Source organism: Nestor notabilis, unplaced genomic scaffold (assembly GCF_000696875.1).
Source record: "Nestor notabilis isolate BGI_N333 unplaced genomic scaffold, ASM69687v1 scaffold9450, whole genome shotgun sequence".
Taxonomy (NCBI): Eukaryota; Metazoa; Chordata; class Aves; order Psittaciformes; family Psittacidae; genus Nestor; species Nestor notabilis.
In genome coordinates this window covers 4,990-22,570 of record NW_009912445.1, presented here as the reverse complement: position 1 = coordinate 22,570, position 17,581 = coordinate 4,990, and the positions used below count along the sequence as shown (strand labels likewise).

The window sequence follows — 17,581 nt, the reverse complement described above, 5'->3', positions numbered from 1 at the left end:
TGCTGAACCTTTTGTGTTTATTACTGATGGAGTAAAGAGATGGAATGTTCTCGTACACTGTCTATAAGTTGTCTTCTCTCCTAACATGAAGGATCATCCATAGAAAGATGAATGGCCCTGGTCCTCAAGCCCATTCCTTGGATTCCCTATTAAGACCGACAAAATGTTTCATTAAATAGAAACCTGATCCAGTTCCAATTAACTTCAGAGAAAACTGAATTGTAATCTCAGCACCAGTTGGGGTGATAGATTCGTCAATACAGGCATTTACCTATTAAGAATTTGATGGATACCAAATTCAGGTCACATAGGGCTGGTTACACATCTTGCTATTATCAAGCTTTGCTCAATTTGGAGAAAGAAACATATGCTAGTTTTGAAAAGCTTTACATCCTATCACCACTATCTCAAGCCTTTTAATACATTTTCATTTTGACTTAATAGAAGTTGAGCTTAAGTTTTATGCTTTACCATAAAAATTTTAATATCTAAAAAGATTTATATTGTAAACTCTACTTGCTCTACTTGTCTGCTTTAAAAATTCAATAATAACTAAGTAATTTTTTCAGCAGATTTGGTAGTTCTTATTTTAGGTTTCTGTGTTGGCACAAGGTAAAATGTTTTTACAACATCTTTATTTCTCACCAAATATCCTTTCTATACTATTATTACTTAACATTATTTCAATCCAGACATACACGTAACTCATATTGGCATTAATAAGAATCCCACATGCAGGGCAAGGGTATAGAAAATATTTCTGTAATCCTATAATTTCATGAAAATTTTTCAGATTTTCTGGATACTAATGAAACAGTCAATAATTTTCACAGAGCAGAAAAAAGTACAGTAAGTATTATTATTAAAGTTTCTTATTTAACGAGTTTATAAAAACTTGCAAGGTTAGTAGACCGACATGTAACTAATGACAGAATCTATATCAAAGATATATTTGTTGATTTTTATAATGGTTGTAAAATAGTTGCCCTCTAGAGTAAAACAAGTGACCAACCTTTTGTCAGGGAAGGTTCCACTTCACCTAAGCCAAGAGTAAAGAATAAATGTCAGAGAAGAAATGTCATCATCATTAAAAAAAAAAATAAAAAAAAATCACACATTTTTCTCATATTGGCTCATTTTAGTAAAAAAGACAAAACAAAGAACAGTAAACTATTCTTTATATGCTAAATGACAAGCACTCTATTCTGAGATTTTTGATTTTTCATAATGTACCTCACCATACAGGTTTTCCTGGGTTTAGGGTAGATAAATTCAACATGCAGTGGTAACCAAGGAAGCATCAAAATCTATGTTTGTGCTTCTGAATGTTAACTTGTGACCCAATTTACAGTTTTCTTGATTTTATGCATGTTTCGCTGTTTTAAGGAAAGGTCCAGTCAGCATTTCCATTTTAGCTCCAAATGATAAAATGTAGATGCAGGTTATCAAGGTTGTAAATCTAGCAACTCTTCCAGTGAAGTCCAAGGCAAAAATTAATTTCAGTGGAAATATGAGCACTTGATTGCTTCAGTGTGTTATTCCACCTCCAGGTAGGACATGAAATTTAAAGGAGTTAGCCTGAATGACTGTGGCAAGTATGCAGCCTCAGATGCACTGACCACAGTGAACAGCGGGCAGGGAGTTCACATGAACTTGCTTTTTATGATATAATGCAGTAAGCTGCCTGCTGTCTTTTCACACTCGTAGCAGATACTGATGAAATTCCACTTGGGCCAAAGGCTGGTAGGACTGAGTCTCCAAACAGTGGCTATTCGTACCCTGAATTTTTGTATGTCAAGTATTTTATGACTTTTTATACTTGCATTAACACTTATCCACTGGAGTATTTGAAAGTTCTCTGCTTCTCTGGGAGCTATGAAATGATAAAAATGAACACTGTTGAAATTTTAGCAAGCTATTCGTATTTCGCCTTTTCCTTTTCTCAACCGTATAAGAGACTGTCTTTCTGTTAGTTGCAAAGCATATCTCAGAATAGGATGCCCAGTTCATAGACTTACATGTAGCAGCCTATCTATTAATATTCATATATGATGCTAATATAAAAAGCTCATGCACACATTTAGAAGGTAGAAATTTGATAACATCTCAAGTTTATGAACAAACTGGCAAAAGTCACATTCAATACATGTGCTTTTTAATTATATTCTGGTAGAGCCAAATAGAATATAAAATAAAGTACTATGAAATGAAGATGTCTCTCCTACACTCATTGCTTACAATGTGACTTGATGATCCACTACTGCACTGCTCATACTAGGGTACTACTTTTTCTATAACAGAAGGCTATTTATTTCCAAACTTGAAAGGATGGCAACTTACATTCATTTATCAGATGATGTCAGATGAAGAATATTACTATAATGCAGAAACATAGCTTCTATAAACTCATTTGCAATATGCCATCCAAAATCTGGCCACTTCAGCCAAAATGCTACTTTTTCTTTCTTTTTTCCTTTTTTATTCAACATATTCTTTTGTCATAAATATATCAAATTAAGAAGTTGTAAGTTTCTTGTTCTATCTTGTATATTTACCAGGGTTCTTTTTTTTTGATTAAAAGAAAGTAGCTATTGCCATTCTCTGAAGCAATATCCTGATGTATATTTTGGTTGCGGCTTTGAAGTATGTATAAATTAGTGCTCTTTACTTCAAGATGTACTAATGGTAATATTTAATTCTGACAGCTTTCCTGTAATGGTACATTAAACATGAGATGAAAGTTAACAAAGAGACCATATTACTGATTGGAATAGCCAGAGGATGCTTTATTAGCAACAATGTTCACTTTTCGTTTTGTTTGACCTTCTTGTCTGTGAGGTTAAAAGCTGAGTAAGCCAACATAATGCATGTAAAACAGCAGTTAGAGCAGTTACAGAAGTCTTTACATTAGAAATACCTTCATCACTGTCATCATCATCACTCCATACGATGTCAGACAGTAAAGAAAAAAAGCCATAAAGCCAATCAGTGGATTCTTCCAATGCCTCATGAATGATTCTCAATGGCTCTGTGCTGAGCTTGTGAACAGATCTTCCTGAGTGCAGAGTTTAAAACAAAAGCCGTTTGAAAAAAAAAAAAAACAGCAAACACTCCTTCAGTGATTAAAGTTAATCTTCATTTTATACAGGACTAATTATACTATCTACTTTAATAAAAACAAAGATTGTGAATGTTAATTTTTATTATTTGAAGACAGCTCTCCTTCCTGTCCAGGGCTGGTATAAACTGCATCCTACTATATTTGCTGTTTGCAGAGTGATTAGGGATGCAGTGCTGACACTGCACTCCACGTTCTGGCTCTTCTTCTGAGGCTTGGTTGGGCGAAGTATAAATACAGATTTGATTCTACCTCATATTAATCCGTTTAGATAATCCCTTCCTTTCAGCCCAGGTTTTCCTCTGGCTCAGACCCTCTGCCTCTTGAGGACTGTTAAGGATTCACTGTAGCCTATGTCTCTCTCCTCATTTCGCATGTCCCCTTGAGCCTCTTCCTTTACACAAGTCCTGGCTGGTGAAATTGCTAACCACAATGACCTGGCTAACCACACAGGCAGGTCGTATCATTGCCTGGAGTACTTTACATGAAGTACATGTAAAGGATGGGAAGAAGAAAGCTGTGTATACTCAGGTTAAAATAAACCTGAGTCCAGAATAAAAGGGAATACAAATCCAATTGTGACATCTGTATATTTAACCATGCCTGGTCCTACTGCTCCTTCAGTCAAGTAAGCTGGCAAACAAGGAAGCTGTGCAGTTTTAGGTGCTCCACCTTCCTGGGACCTCCAATGGAAGTAAGGCCCCTGTTCCCTACTGTATCCACACCCAGGGACAGCAACCATCAGTGGGTAGTACCAGCATTCCCTTAAAGGCTTTTCCAAATGTGATTTCACCAGATTTCTCCCTACCATGTTCCAGAGGAACTTTCCAGCCTCTGATAGAGTATATCTTCTGACCTTTCTGTCCAGCAAACTTTTACTTTCTTGAAATCTGTAACAAACACTGCTTAGGAAAAGGGACAACTCTCACTCAGTCTATGTTACTGTTCACTGTGCTTGAATAGGCAGACTGAATGATTGCCCTATCTATGTGAAGGTTTCCCACAAATGTAGGCAATCACAAAAATCACAAATGTGATTTGAATCATTCACCTCATCTTGTTTCTAGGCATTTCAATAGAAATGCATGCTCAGTAGCAAGATGGGAACAGTATCTCTGTTTACCACTATCTTTCTGTATGCAAATGTTTTAGTAGGAAGTTAAACTCAAGTCTCTCCAGAACTACTTCTGGTTGCAGTGTTCTGACTCACAAGCCAAATCTTAGCAGTAATCAGAAATTTTCTAACATGGACTTGCAGGTTACAAAGACAGGCAAAGTGCAGGCTTGAAGCAACTTCTTTGATAGCAGCAGTATGAACAGTTATTTTCTAAAAGTGTTATAATGAAATATACAAGTAACTTTATCTGAAATACAAATGTATCACTAAATAATTCCTTTTATTTCTAATTAGTTAATCTGAAACACAAAAGACCAGGCTGACTTTCTATTATTTGGCATCTGTTAGTAATGATGTAGACCAAAGAAATGTTTTGATTAATATTTTCTTGAAGATTGTATTATATATATATGCTACTAAACAATCAGGCACGTCAAATAAATTAATCATGTGCCATGATGAAATGACATAATTGAAAAGAAATATATGTGATCTCTTAATTTAATGTACTATTGTTTGCACTATTATATTCAGAACGATTGAGTAGTATAACAGGGTATGTGTACTTTGCTTCTCATAAGGCATTTTATTTTCACTGTCCTCATGCACTGAGATGTAGAAATTTTACTTTTTCAACGGATTTGCCACAAACGCTTTTCTCAATTTTTTACCGGGAGAATGAATACTTGTATTTAGGATATTAAAAGTAAATCTGAAACCCAACCCCTGATGTCATTCGCACTTTATTCTAATACAGAGGTGCTAAGGAATCCAAGGGGACTAATAGAAGGGACATTGCCAGAGAAAACTCAGCATAACCAAGGGTTTGATTCACAAGCAGGGATGGTATGACTTCAGACAGCTGCCTTGATTTCCACTCTGGCTATCCACCTACCCTTTACCCACTGGCTGCTTAGGAATGGCTCAGTTGCTTTTACAGCCACAGGCTTTTCCAGCTGCAGGGATTACAGCTGTAAACTAGTAAAAAATTGGTGTCAATTTATTTTAATATACTGATCTATCAACTAGCAATTCAAGAACTGCTTCACAGGTAGCAGAGCTGTCCCCCCTGGGCAGGCAAAGGAAATGCTTAGAGAAAAGCAAGATCAAGAGCCAAGGAAATTATTCCAACCACCCCAAGGGAAGCCATCTTTGCTGGTGAATCAGAGCCCTCAACATTGTATCCTGGTCTTTAATTCATGACATCTTCATAGCAAACTGTGAAAAGGGATTAGAAATTTTAAGTGTCCAGAGGCAAAATTCTCCATTGACGCCTACACTAACAGGCCCGAGTTGCAAATCCTGTTTAACATAGAAAGTTTAGGAAACTGGGGGCTGGGTAGAGGACACTTCACTGGTATTTGCAAAATTAAATTTTGCATACAAACAGATGCTCTAAGATCCACTTGCAATTTAATGCATAGGTCTGGAAAGTTGTCTCCTTGTGCATATGTCTTCTGTTTAACTTCTGTTGTATTTCCTAAATTTTAAAAAACTAGTGGCAACAGTAACAATGTGTCCTAAAATGCTTAAGAACATCACACCAGGTAATGCTGAAGTGAAAATTATTACTGATCAAATCCATGCTCTTAGCTCTCCCCACAACTTTGAAAATAGCAAGTTCTTCTCCTAGTAGCACAAAAACACACAAGAAGCAAAGGAAATAAAGCAGTTCAGGGTGTAACAAGTAAAGGGAAAGATGTCATTTCATGCACATGCAAAGAAAGATAATGATTTTCAGAGGATTTGCATACCCTTGCTTCAAGAATGAACAAGGTTTGAGCTTGGTATTTTGATGTAATTTAGTTTTTTTTATTTTACAAATCTCCACCAAGGGTACAGTATGGTAAATTTCTTTAGCATATCCCTGGATTCAATACATTCAGACTGGATTAACTGTCTTTTGTCTGACTTTTTGTTTCTTGGCAGACCTCAGAACACAATTTATTGTAAAACTAAGTTAACAATATACTTCTCTTGTGAGAATATGTTACATAGTATGCAATAAATAATTTGTGCCTAACATAAAATTATAAACTCTGGTTAATATTTTATATATGGTATGTGATGTACAATATATATCATATATTGTGTCTTTTATCTCATATATCATCTATTGTGCTGGGAGTAAAAGGAGCAGGATCTTGAAATTAAACTGTAAAGAGCATTTATTAATGCATAGTATTTCTCAGATAGATACATGTTGTGAAGTTCTACCTTTTGCTGAACTTGTAAATAAGGACTGAGCCAGTTCCTCTTTGATAATGTAGTAGAAAAATACTAAATGTATGCCGAAGGAGGAAGGAGGGGAAGGAAATAGATGATTACTCAGCAGATTAAACTCAGGGATGAAACATGCAATTAATATTGAAGAATTTTTTTGTCAGTACGTAATTTCATTTAGTTGCACCTTAGGTTCAAATTATCCTATCTGCCAAATGTACCTTAAAGCCAGGTGTTTCCCTAGTGATTTCAGACTCCCTTAAAAACCGGTGCAGAAAGACATACTGTGACCTTCAGAAGGCCAGTCTCTTGCTTTCCTCTCGCATATTTTTTAGGGTTATATGAGATAACTTTCAAAGATGTCTATTCCTTTCCATTGACTAGAAAGGGAAGGAAACCTGAAAAATTAGCACAGATAGTTTATTTTCCTGGGACTGAGGTATGAGACATAGATCCTATTAGTGGTGCTGTTTCATATTTAAATCCTTCTTTTCATTGTACACTTTGGTTAAGCATTTAGATTGGTATCTTTACATTCATGATTGATAGGAGTATTCACCTCGATAAATCGTTTTCATTCCAAACCAACACTGGTACCACCAGCAGTGATTTACTATAACATTTTGTTTTGTTATGGTCTGTTATTACTTGGTGCAATATAAGAGATGTTTTTCAGTAAAAAGTTCAGTAAAAGTTCAGCACTACTTTGCTGGCACTTTCACTGCTATGAGAATAAGTAAGTTTTGCCCTTTTTTTTTCCCCCCAATTTTTCTTTTTTTTTCCAAAGACTTTTTGGCAAATGTTGAAATTTGGAAGAATTAAAGCTACAGAGAAAGAATCCCCACCAAATTGAATGACTTTGTATACTACCTTTCAAAAAACTTTGTTGTAGGAAAACTCAGTTGAATTTCGTTGGGAATGTTTGTTACCTGTTGTAGATATCTGTAAGAAAATTTTGAAGTTTGTTTGAATTTTCTTCACTAAACATATGCAAATTTGATTAAAGCTTTTTTAAGAAATGCTTTCAGATGTTTTGTAGGTATTAAATACTTATGAAAACTCTCCATGTATTTTGAAACTGACTTTCATGATCATTACATCAAAATTAAACTGCTACAATTCTTTGTAGCTCTCCAGCATTACTGGTTCAGAAACAGTAACTTTTATTCAAAATGTGAGAACAGGAATTCTAACCAACTAATTTCTTCAGTTCTGAACTCTCCTCGGATCGCAATTTTAGCTCCAATTGATTTGAAAATAGAATTCACCCCTTTTATGGTAATTAACAAATCACGCTTGACACAGCTCTATGAAACCAACCAATGACAGACTTCAAAAGGCTTTCAATCAGCACTAGGTACATTCTTGAGACATAAGATAATTCTCTTAAATTGACAAAGTCACTTCAACTTCAGTAAAATTGTGGCATTTTGTGAACAGAAGAAACTGTTTTTTATGAGGACTGATAAGGAGTAAAGGACTCAGTGGCTTTTGGAAATAGGAACTGATTAATTACATGGTAGTGCCTCAAGCAAATTTGGTTGTGTTTCATGGTTTGTGTCATTTATTCCTGTGAAGTGCACAACAGAAAGTGACTAATTGATTTACCTGTGCAAACCACTTTAGTCATTATTCCTGTCTTAATAACTCTGTCAAGAATGTAGTGTCTTATCAATCTTTTTTGCTTGTCGAATAGTTCAATACATACTCAGAGTTCAACCTATTTTAAAAGTTGGGGGGGGAAGTTTATAATGAATTACAGTGAATTACTTAATAATTGTTGGATTTTCATCAATTACATATTTTGACTCCAGTGAATTGAATGAAATTAAATTACAAATTATGGTAATTATCTGGTGTAAAGACTTATCTAAAAGATAAAATCTAATTCACTGATATTGACAAGGTACAGCTGATGAAGACAGAATTTCTGTCATGATTGATAAAATACGAAAGCCTAACACTAGTTTGCGATAATAAAACATATTCAATTTTGTAAAATATTCTGTTATAGAGAGACCTGTAATTTAATTTGAAAGTCTATATATTTTTAATATTTGTTATTAGTAGTAGCAGCTTGTTTCTACTCTGCGGTCTTCTGAAGAGTAATACCTAACATATAAAACTCAATAGATATGTAAAGTCTTCCATTATTAATCCAGTTTATCAACATAGTTGTCCTTAACTTTATCTATCTATTTCATATACTAACATCTGTCATGCTTGCAGCATTAATCTGCAGGAAAAACTCTAGTGGATATCATTAAATTGTAAGTATAAAAATACCAAATTAATCATACTGAATTGTAAGTATAAAAACTATACCAAACCCCCCTCAGACTCAATATTACCCAGTAATTTCCATTATATAGGTACTTAAATTATAAATATGAAGACTACAGTTTGTAGTGTAAATCTTCCCTGTCTCTTTCTAATATCAATCAAATGAGAACAAAGTAGTTATAACTAGAATCTAGTTGCCAAACTTTATAAAGAAATTAACAAATTGTCACAAAGTATCAATTAATACCAGGTACTTTTGATATAGCCATACATTGGTGTATATGGCTTGATTTAAAATCATCTCAAAGACTTTTGGTTTGATGGATCAGACCCTAATTTGGTTGTGTTTTCTGAAATACGTACACATTTTATCTGAAGTAATTTAAAGATTTATTTTTCATCATTGTTAACTGTTCAATTCTCTGACTAAGAACACAGATCTTAACTTTAGGTTAAAAAAGCAGTGCTGTTAGAAAATTGTACAATGACATTTTTAAAGGGCATTTAGGATGGTAAATTGAGTATCTCTCAGCTTGTCACCATTTCCTGGGAGTCTCCTGACAGGGTATCTCTTAGCTGACAGATGTATTTCAAGCATGGTATGAAAACGGGGAGGAGGCTATTGCAAAGAACTTTGCAGCCCCAGCGAGGCAGTGTTGGGGTTAGTGGAGAAGCAGTGCTGCCACATCCTGGCACTCTGCTTGTGTCAATGCTTTGTTATTGCTGTCTAGCAGACCACACACACACACGCATATTGAGAGCACTGCAGGCAGAAAGTCTTTACCAGGTGGTAAACAGGGATCATCACAATGTTGTGAATAGGTGGCTATAGCAGATGGCAACAGGATGAAACACAGAAAGGCCAATGAAAAAAAGGAAGAAACACCGTTAGTGATAATGAACATCCTCAGCTATCACTTGCCTAAAGGAAACAGTTAAGGAGTGAAGTGAGGAGTTATTTAATCTCTGTGGGTCTGCTGTTATGAAGCAGAAATTGGAGTTCATTACAAAGAAAACATGCTGTAGATGTGAAATAATACAGTAAGAGAGCAATGTAAAAACATGGCTAAATAAGGCACAGGTATTTTCACAAACTACAAACATATTCTATTTCTGAAAAAGAATATATTACATACAGTGGATTTTAGTTGTATTATTTAGATTTCTTCAACAGCAAGTACCCAAAGAATTATTCTACTGCAATTGTTGCTGAAATGAATTACTGGTTTTGTTTGTTTAAAAGCAGAAATTTCAAGATACCATTATGGATCATAAGTTTGGGTTGTGTTTTGTATCCCATGACGTGCATTTAATCATACAAGACCTTTCTCTTCTCAGATCCTTCCCTATTTATTGAGACAGTTTCTGAAATTTCTTATTTTTGTCTTCGTGACCTCATGAAGTTTGATCTATCACAGTTTATCATCTTATATATGCTAGACCATTTGGGATGAATACAGCACTTGCAACACTGCAGTACTTCATAGACTGTCGTTCTTTCCAGTATAATTTAATTTCCTAGGGGTTTATAACTCAGCTGTGAGATTTACTGCAGAGTGAAACATGGGAAATAAGATGTCATCTGAGCAGCCCCTTTTTAAACCAGAATAGGATTTAAATCCCTGTAACTGGTGTTATCATTATGTTTTATCATTATGGAAGACAGTGAAAAAAAAATTGTTTTGTAGGTTTGAGTACATTAGTTGAAGTACCATATAATTCAATTAAAAATTTCATTAAGAACTTTGCAATGGATAACCTGTTTATTCATGCTATGGATTGACACCTGCAAATACAGTAAAAATTGTATTTCAAAAGATTAGAGCACTGTTTTGATAAATCACTAGGTAAGCACTGTAAGGGTCAACACTTTTTTTACCAATTATTTCAATTTGGTGAGACTTTGAAACACCTCTTGCACCAAGAGACAAAATTACTTGGTCCATTAAGTTTGCTGGTGCTTTAAGCTAAGCCAGAAGTTTATTCTTTCTCCTGTATAAGTAAGTGCAAAGGTAGTATCACTTTTTGGATATACCATTATAAATACAAGAGTAAATATAAGTACCATCTTATTTTTGCAGTTCTTAAAAGTTTCCAGTGACCATGAGTCCAACAGAAAGACCACAGAGTGATGACACTCTAGAAGAAAAATGGATGTATACATTTCTAATAATTATTATCTCACAAAAAATAAAAATAAGTAGAATAGCTATATTTTGCTGACTTCCACTTCTCTTAATGATGAAACAAACACCCAACACCTAACAGGTTGTATACCTTACAGTTTTCTCATGCAGGAGACTGGCAAAAAAATGTCCTTGTGTCAATCATACAGTAGAAGTTTTTTGGAGTCTGGATCTTTACCTTCATGTTTCTTTCTTCTCCAAAATGAACATATGGTTCTTAATTGTTTATTTGTTTGGTTTTCTCTGCTGGAGAATTTTAATAGGTTTATCATCCTGACTACTCAGGGCCAGCCAAAATCTTTCGGTGGTGACAAGACAGTAGTCGAAGTGACCAGAAGCTAAGGCAGGGAACTGGTGACTTCAGACCATGATAGTCAGAAGCTGACAAAGGGACATGCCACAAGTTGGTCAGATGTTTTGTCGTTAACTTATAAGGGCAAAAAAACAAACCTAAACAAATTAAAGAAAATATCTGACTGGAATCCCTACTGCTTCTTGTGGAGCTGGGAGTTCTTTGCCTCCGTGCCCTGTTAGCTCCCCATTCCTGTCATTGGCAGACATTGCCTCCATAGAGATCTACCTTTGCTGCAGGTCTCTAAAAATCTTCTTTATGGCTAAGAAAAAGGAATTATCCACCACAAAGATTGTGCTCCTTTTTCTTTTATGAAAGCAATTCCTACAAAATGGCAATTCCATCATGCTGTGTGAGTCCACTAATTTCACGTAGATTATTTCGTGGATAGGTTTAGGTTTTATAGATTTAGTGAGTTTTATTAGGTTTGATTTAGTCTGGCCTTCAGGTGGCTGGCTAAATCACTATCAATTTACTCTGAATATTGAACACTCTGGATCTGAAATTAGGGTGGTGTTAATTAGCTGTAATTAGTCACAGAGATGGCAGGGAATTCTGAACACTTTATTAGCCCATTAACAAATGTGGATTCCTGGGCAATCAATCTTTAGGATTGAAATAAATTATTTAGTTACATTTACCAATTAAAATATATAATCCAGTTATGTGTACAAGAAATGCATGAAATACATTCCTGAATTATGAAGCCAATTAAGAAGGTGTATTTTCTAAACACAAAGGATGGTAGTAAAAACAAACTGTTGTAAAGCACACATCAAACCAAAATGAATAATTTTCTGCATTTCTGAAAATACTGAGAATGTGTAAGAGATCTTCCAATGTGGCTTCCAATGCTACTTATTCATACACACTACATACTTCATGAGATTCCTAGTTTCTCATCTCAGACTTCTGTAATGCATGTCATCTTCATACCACATTAGAAATATTTCACTCATGTTTATAGTTATACAATACAGCATGGTAGGAAAGCAAGCTTTCATTCTTTCCTCAAAGGAATGAACATAATAAAGTGAAACACTGCAAAATTTAATTTCCTTCTGGGTAGATAGAACAAAGGCAAATCCTTCAGCACTGACCTAATTCTTGTCTCATGATTTCCTCAAAATCCACTGCCGAAGCTGTCTTGAACTTCCCATCTCTGTTCTAACCTTTGAACAAACCGACACATACGAGGCCCCACTTTACATATGCAACCCATAACACAGGGTCCTCCTGCAATATTTTACATCATAACCAGCACCTCCTGAATACTACAGAGTACTACAGAATTTACAGTCAGTATGCTCTGGATGTGTAAAATTACACAAAATATATCTTAAACCTTTCTATTACTGGAGCAATGAAAACAAATACCTCATTTTCATATGGTTACTTCTGGTACAAATTTCATCTTACATAAACTGCCAAGATTCCCAAACTTGATAGTTTACTTCCAAAGGAACATAAAACCATAGTAACCAAGAACTAAAATCTATGGTTTGGCACTCTAATCATAGTGGCAACTTGAAGTTTATACTGATAAATTAAAAGAATATATAAGACCTAAAATACATATACTTGTATTTTATGTCTATTTTGAATTAATTCCCTTTAAGATAATGAGAGCAAAATTGCTGATTGTCAAAATAAGAAAACAATGCTTGAGTTCAAATCTAACCTACTTCCTACTCTGCTAATGTATAGAGCTCCATGAATGTCTGTGTATCTGTGTAACTCATAACTTAGGGCATTCACTTCCTTTGTTGGCCAGAGGCTAACAGCTATGTAGTGTAATCAGGAGGAATAAAACTGTATATATTCCTCAGACATATGGTTCCTAGCCTGGTTTGCTATGTCAAGCCCCTCCTGTTTTCTGCTGAAGTCAGTCCTGTGTAGTACAGTCACTACTAGCAGCTCTGCTATGGAGACAGCCATTTCTTGCACAGAAATACAGTGAAAGTCTCTGGTGGGAACCTGTAGGTTGGAGTTCTCCGTCATCTTTGTAACTGCTCTTTAAAAAGTTGCAGGCTGCTCCTAGGTCACCCCTCAGTTTTCTCTTCTCTAGGCTTAGCAAGTTTATTTTTCTCAGATTGCTTCATTCATATGCTATGTGTACTTTCTAAACTTGAACTTCATGGAACTTCAGGTAAAGAAATAGGAAAGAAATTGAATGCACTGACTTATGAAAGTGTTATTTAAGGAAAAATACACTGAATATTCTGTGTTTCATAGATTAAAAAACGTACAGTTGAATATAATTTCTTTGGTATCTTTCATTTACATTTGAAAACTAAGAAATTAATTTTAATCATGCTTGCAAAACTAAACTTATAGCCTTGAAAATAATTATTCAGTTTTTCAATGAAGGTCTGGTTGTTCAAAGAACAGTATCAAACCCAAGAGAAAATATCACTGGGTTTTAGAATTAATGACTCCCTTAAAAATATACTCCAGATTTTACTTTCTATATGAAAAGATAGCATTACCTTCACTGGACACAAAAGACCAAACTCTCAAAGGGTGAAAATCATTTTAGTGCTAATAGTGCCTGAGAAGTTCTCCTATGTGAAATCTTCAGCTATTTCTATGGACTTTTTATAAATCAGTGATTTTAAACTGGAAAAATCAGATTGAGTAGGAACTCAGGAGTAGAAAAGAAAGGGTCATGATAAAAACTGTGTAGTCGTTGTTATATATATGTAAATACAAATAACAGTCTAATAAATCCTGGTCTAAAGGAGCACAACAGTTTCTCCTCTTAACATTTCACTGTTAAGGCCCCATTTAACAGGTAGCTTAATTTATCACTTAGGAACAGAAATATCTTTGGGGAGGAAAAAAACCAAACTCATGAAATCAAAATATACTGAAGTATCACCCCAGAAATCTCCACAAAATATGAACTCACCCTGCAGATTAAATTTTACATAATTTTATTTCTACAGCCTGGTCTGAAAACACCAGTTTCCATCAACACCTGTGAGATTTATGCTCATTTAACCAATACAACATGAACACCAGATTTCCGTCTGCTTAGAAAATTTCCTCAGTCGCCAGTCCAAATTCATATTCTCGTTGCTTAGCATTACCCTGACTAGTATATTGAGCATGTATGAGCTGACAGCCAGTTCAGGAATTGCTTAGTCTGAGTTTATGCCCTGGTTCTTGACTGCTTATTGAAAAAATGTTAAGAACTTGATTGATTGATTGGTTGATTGACTCATGGTTAATATGAAAAATTAAAAGCAGAATATGATGGTGTCTCTCTCTTGTTTTTTATCTGTGTTGTAGCATCAAGCATGTGGTGCCATAATTAAAATCTGATGTCTGATTTGGGAAGATTGTTCAAAAGTAACTTTATATTTTGCTGGGACTCAAGTGACTTTGTTCTGAAAACAAAGACAAATGAAAAGCAAAAAAATTTGAGAGGTTTGTGATATGTTTTCTCCATATTTCGAGCTTCTGTGTCACCCATTGATCCAGGATTGGTCAGTTTCTTTCAAGATCTATGTCTCAAAACCTGTTTAAGTAAATCTTGAGGTCAATATTGATATATAGCAGGACAAAATTCTACGGATTTTTCAGTAAACAAAGTTCAGGAAATTAACTTTGAAACATCAACTAAATTTGTTTTGAATTAAAAGGCTGAAGTGGAATTTCAATTCCTAGTTAATTATTGTGGCAGATGTGATAACTTTAGAGCTGGAGTTCTTATTTAAGAAAGAAAAAAACCCATAACCATTTGTTTTCTGTTTTACATACATGTTTCCCAGTCATTACAGGCTGCTTACCTCACAGAATTTTGGCTTGCTGAAGACTTTACAAACATACATAGTCGATTTATTTTATTTTTCACTATATATCATTGCCAAATACAAGGCATAAAAATCAAGTAGCAGTGAGATAATTTCTATTCCCAACTCCTTTTCTCTCATTTCTCAACTATGACCATATTCCTTCAACCACCCCCTTCATTTTCATCTTTGCCTTCAGTAACCGATATGTACCCCAAAACCTGATCTTCAGTCAATTTGTCAGTCTTAAACTAGGTTAGAATTATGGCCTTATTGAAGACAAGGATGCGACTTAGCTAATATTAAGAATCTGGCCGTCTGTGCTTATGTTTTTTCAATATGAATTTAGTCTTACCATGTTTAGAAACGATCTTTTGCACTTTTCTTGCCACTGAACTACTTAAGCATGTCAGAATACTCAAGACAGCTATGAAGTTTTGAAAATATATTTCAGAAAATATGAAGTATTTTATTCTTCTTGAAATGTTTTTATATAGAAATCGCAAAACAGACATCTGACCATACATGCTCATATACATATTATATTACTGTCAACATACACATTTTCCAAGATGACAATGGGCTACAAATGAAGATATTTAAATCATAAAAATGTATGAAGTGTAAACTGGTATGTTCTGACGTTTTTCACAATATCTCTTCTCTTGGCAAACTGAGCAGAGACACTATGCTGTCTCCAAGAAGATAATTTACATAATACACACTCCTTAATATTTTTTTTAGTTTTAATTTTAATATACAAGATGTCAAACAGAATATGCTGAATTTTACCTGCAAAGGCTTTGTAATCCACCAAGTCAAACATTACAATAGCTACTGCTGACCAGGTAACAATCAGAGCAACAACAAGAAGCCATGCTGCTGGTGAGCTGAATGTTGTCACGAGGTCCTCAGTAACAGATTTCTTGCCCACTTTCATGGATGATGAAGGAACAGACTCGTTCTTACCATCTATTATTGTCGTGGTTGTAGACATATGTCCTAGGTAAAAAGTCAAAACAGAGGAAAATAGAATGTAACTCTTGGAGCCTAAAAATTGAGAATATGAATGTTGTTCTGAAATCACTCTGTAATCAGAATATTTAGCATAGATGTTAATATTGCACTATTAAAGGCCAGCAATTGTGCTTTCTGGAAGGAGTTTTTCCTGAACTGGGGCCAGTTTTAGTAAAGTTAATTTGGGAAATAGTGAAATTCTAGTGAAATAGCCACGACCAGCCTTTTTGATTATAATATGATATTTTTTAGTCTGCCACGAATAGCTACAGACCTAGGAGAGCAATTGATGAATGCATAAAATATTATTACTGTCCAAAGGGCTGTCTTGTTATGGGCTGTAGGCCAGATTCTCAGGTGATGTGATTAAGTGTACTTCCATTGACTGTAATAGAGCTAATGTGTCTATGCCACTGGAGGTTTGGCTGGAATTCTGCTGCCAAGGACACATATCAATGTCAATAGGAACGTATATACTCCATTTCCTCTAATAGGAACACAAATAATTTACATACCTAGTATCCTTACAAGTTGCCAAAAGGCTTGTAGTTTATTTTTAAATATCTTTGTGTCATTTTTTACTTAATGATATAGTCTCTCAAGAAACAAGAATTACAGTGCCAAAGCAGACTTAATTCCAGAAAGCACAGGTTTGTGCTTGAAAGCTGGTAGGAAGGTGAGTACTTACATACACTAGCTAAGAAAACAGTTGACATGCATTAACTGTTTAATGAACAGTTAACAATAGTGACTTAATCTGCTTCATCCTGGGGTATTAAGAAATGTTAATTTGGAACACAAACCAAAACTATGGTTGTGGAAGCCTGACCACATCTGAAAGTTCTCAAATTACTCTTCTTCACAAAAGAAAGTGATGACTTAAAGAATCTTGGTGGGTATTCGTTTTCCAGTATATACAATAACAGTAGTAAAAATATTCATAACTCCACAGTCAAAAACTAGAAGAGCACAGTATCTATACTTGATTAAGTTTACAATATATGCTTGTATGCTGATGTTAAAGTATTCAAAGATATGTTACATATATTCCTGGTCTGGTTGATGATACCAACTGTCCTAAATTAATGCCAGGGATTTCAGGTACCTTTGCCAAAACAGAGGTCTGAAATTTCAAGGGATCTGGTGCTGCCTATTTTGCTCATACCTTTGCCTCTTGCCCTGAGATCACCTATCTTCTGTCACAGCTGATACAACTTATAAGGCCAATAATTTTCTAGGATTATGAGGTAAGGAGGGTGACAGAACTGCTCTATACACAGATAAACAGATTTTGTTTCAGTTTTTACTTAGAAAATGACAAATATGCATTTGTAAACCTTCGCTAGAGCTAAGGTACAAGGCTGTCGAAGACTCAGATATTTGCCATCAGAACATATATGTAGCCTCTATTTGAGAATCACTATATTGATATTCTCAAATAAATAAATGAAGGAAGGATTAGTTCCTTGATACCAGCTTGATATTACC

The 17,581-nt window shown here is 34.8% G+C and overlaps 1 protein-coding gene across 1 annotated transcript in view; it reads right to left on the bottom strand.

Annotated features, from left to right (window-relative positions):
- The window catches only part of TRDN (triadin), a gene marked incomplete at its 3' end in the record, with an annotated part of 43,645 nt that extends 27,572 nt beyond the window's left edge, over positions 1 to 16,073 (bottom strand). Inside the window, exons 1-2 of the mRNA XM_010019465.1 lie at positions 15,869 to 16,073; positions 2,918 to 3,055 (exon numbers count right to left, since the gene is read on the bottom strand). Of these exons, the coding sequence (XP_010017767.1) occupies positions 2,918 to 3,055; positions 15,869 to 16,073 (343 nt within the window). The remainder of the gene's footprint in view (positions 1 to 2,917; positions 3,056 to 15,868) is intronic.
- Positions 16,074 to 17,581: the final 1,508 nt, after the last annotated feature.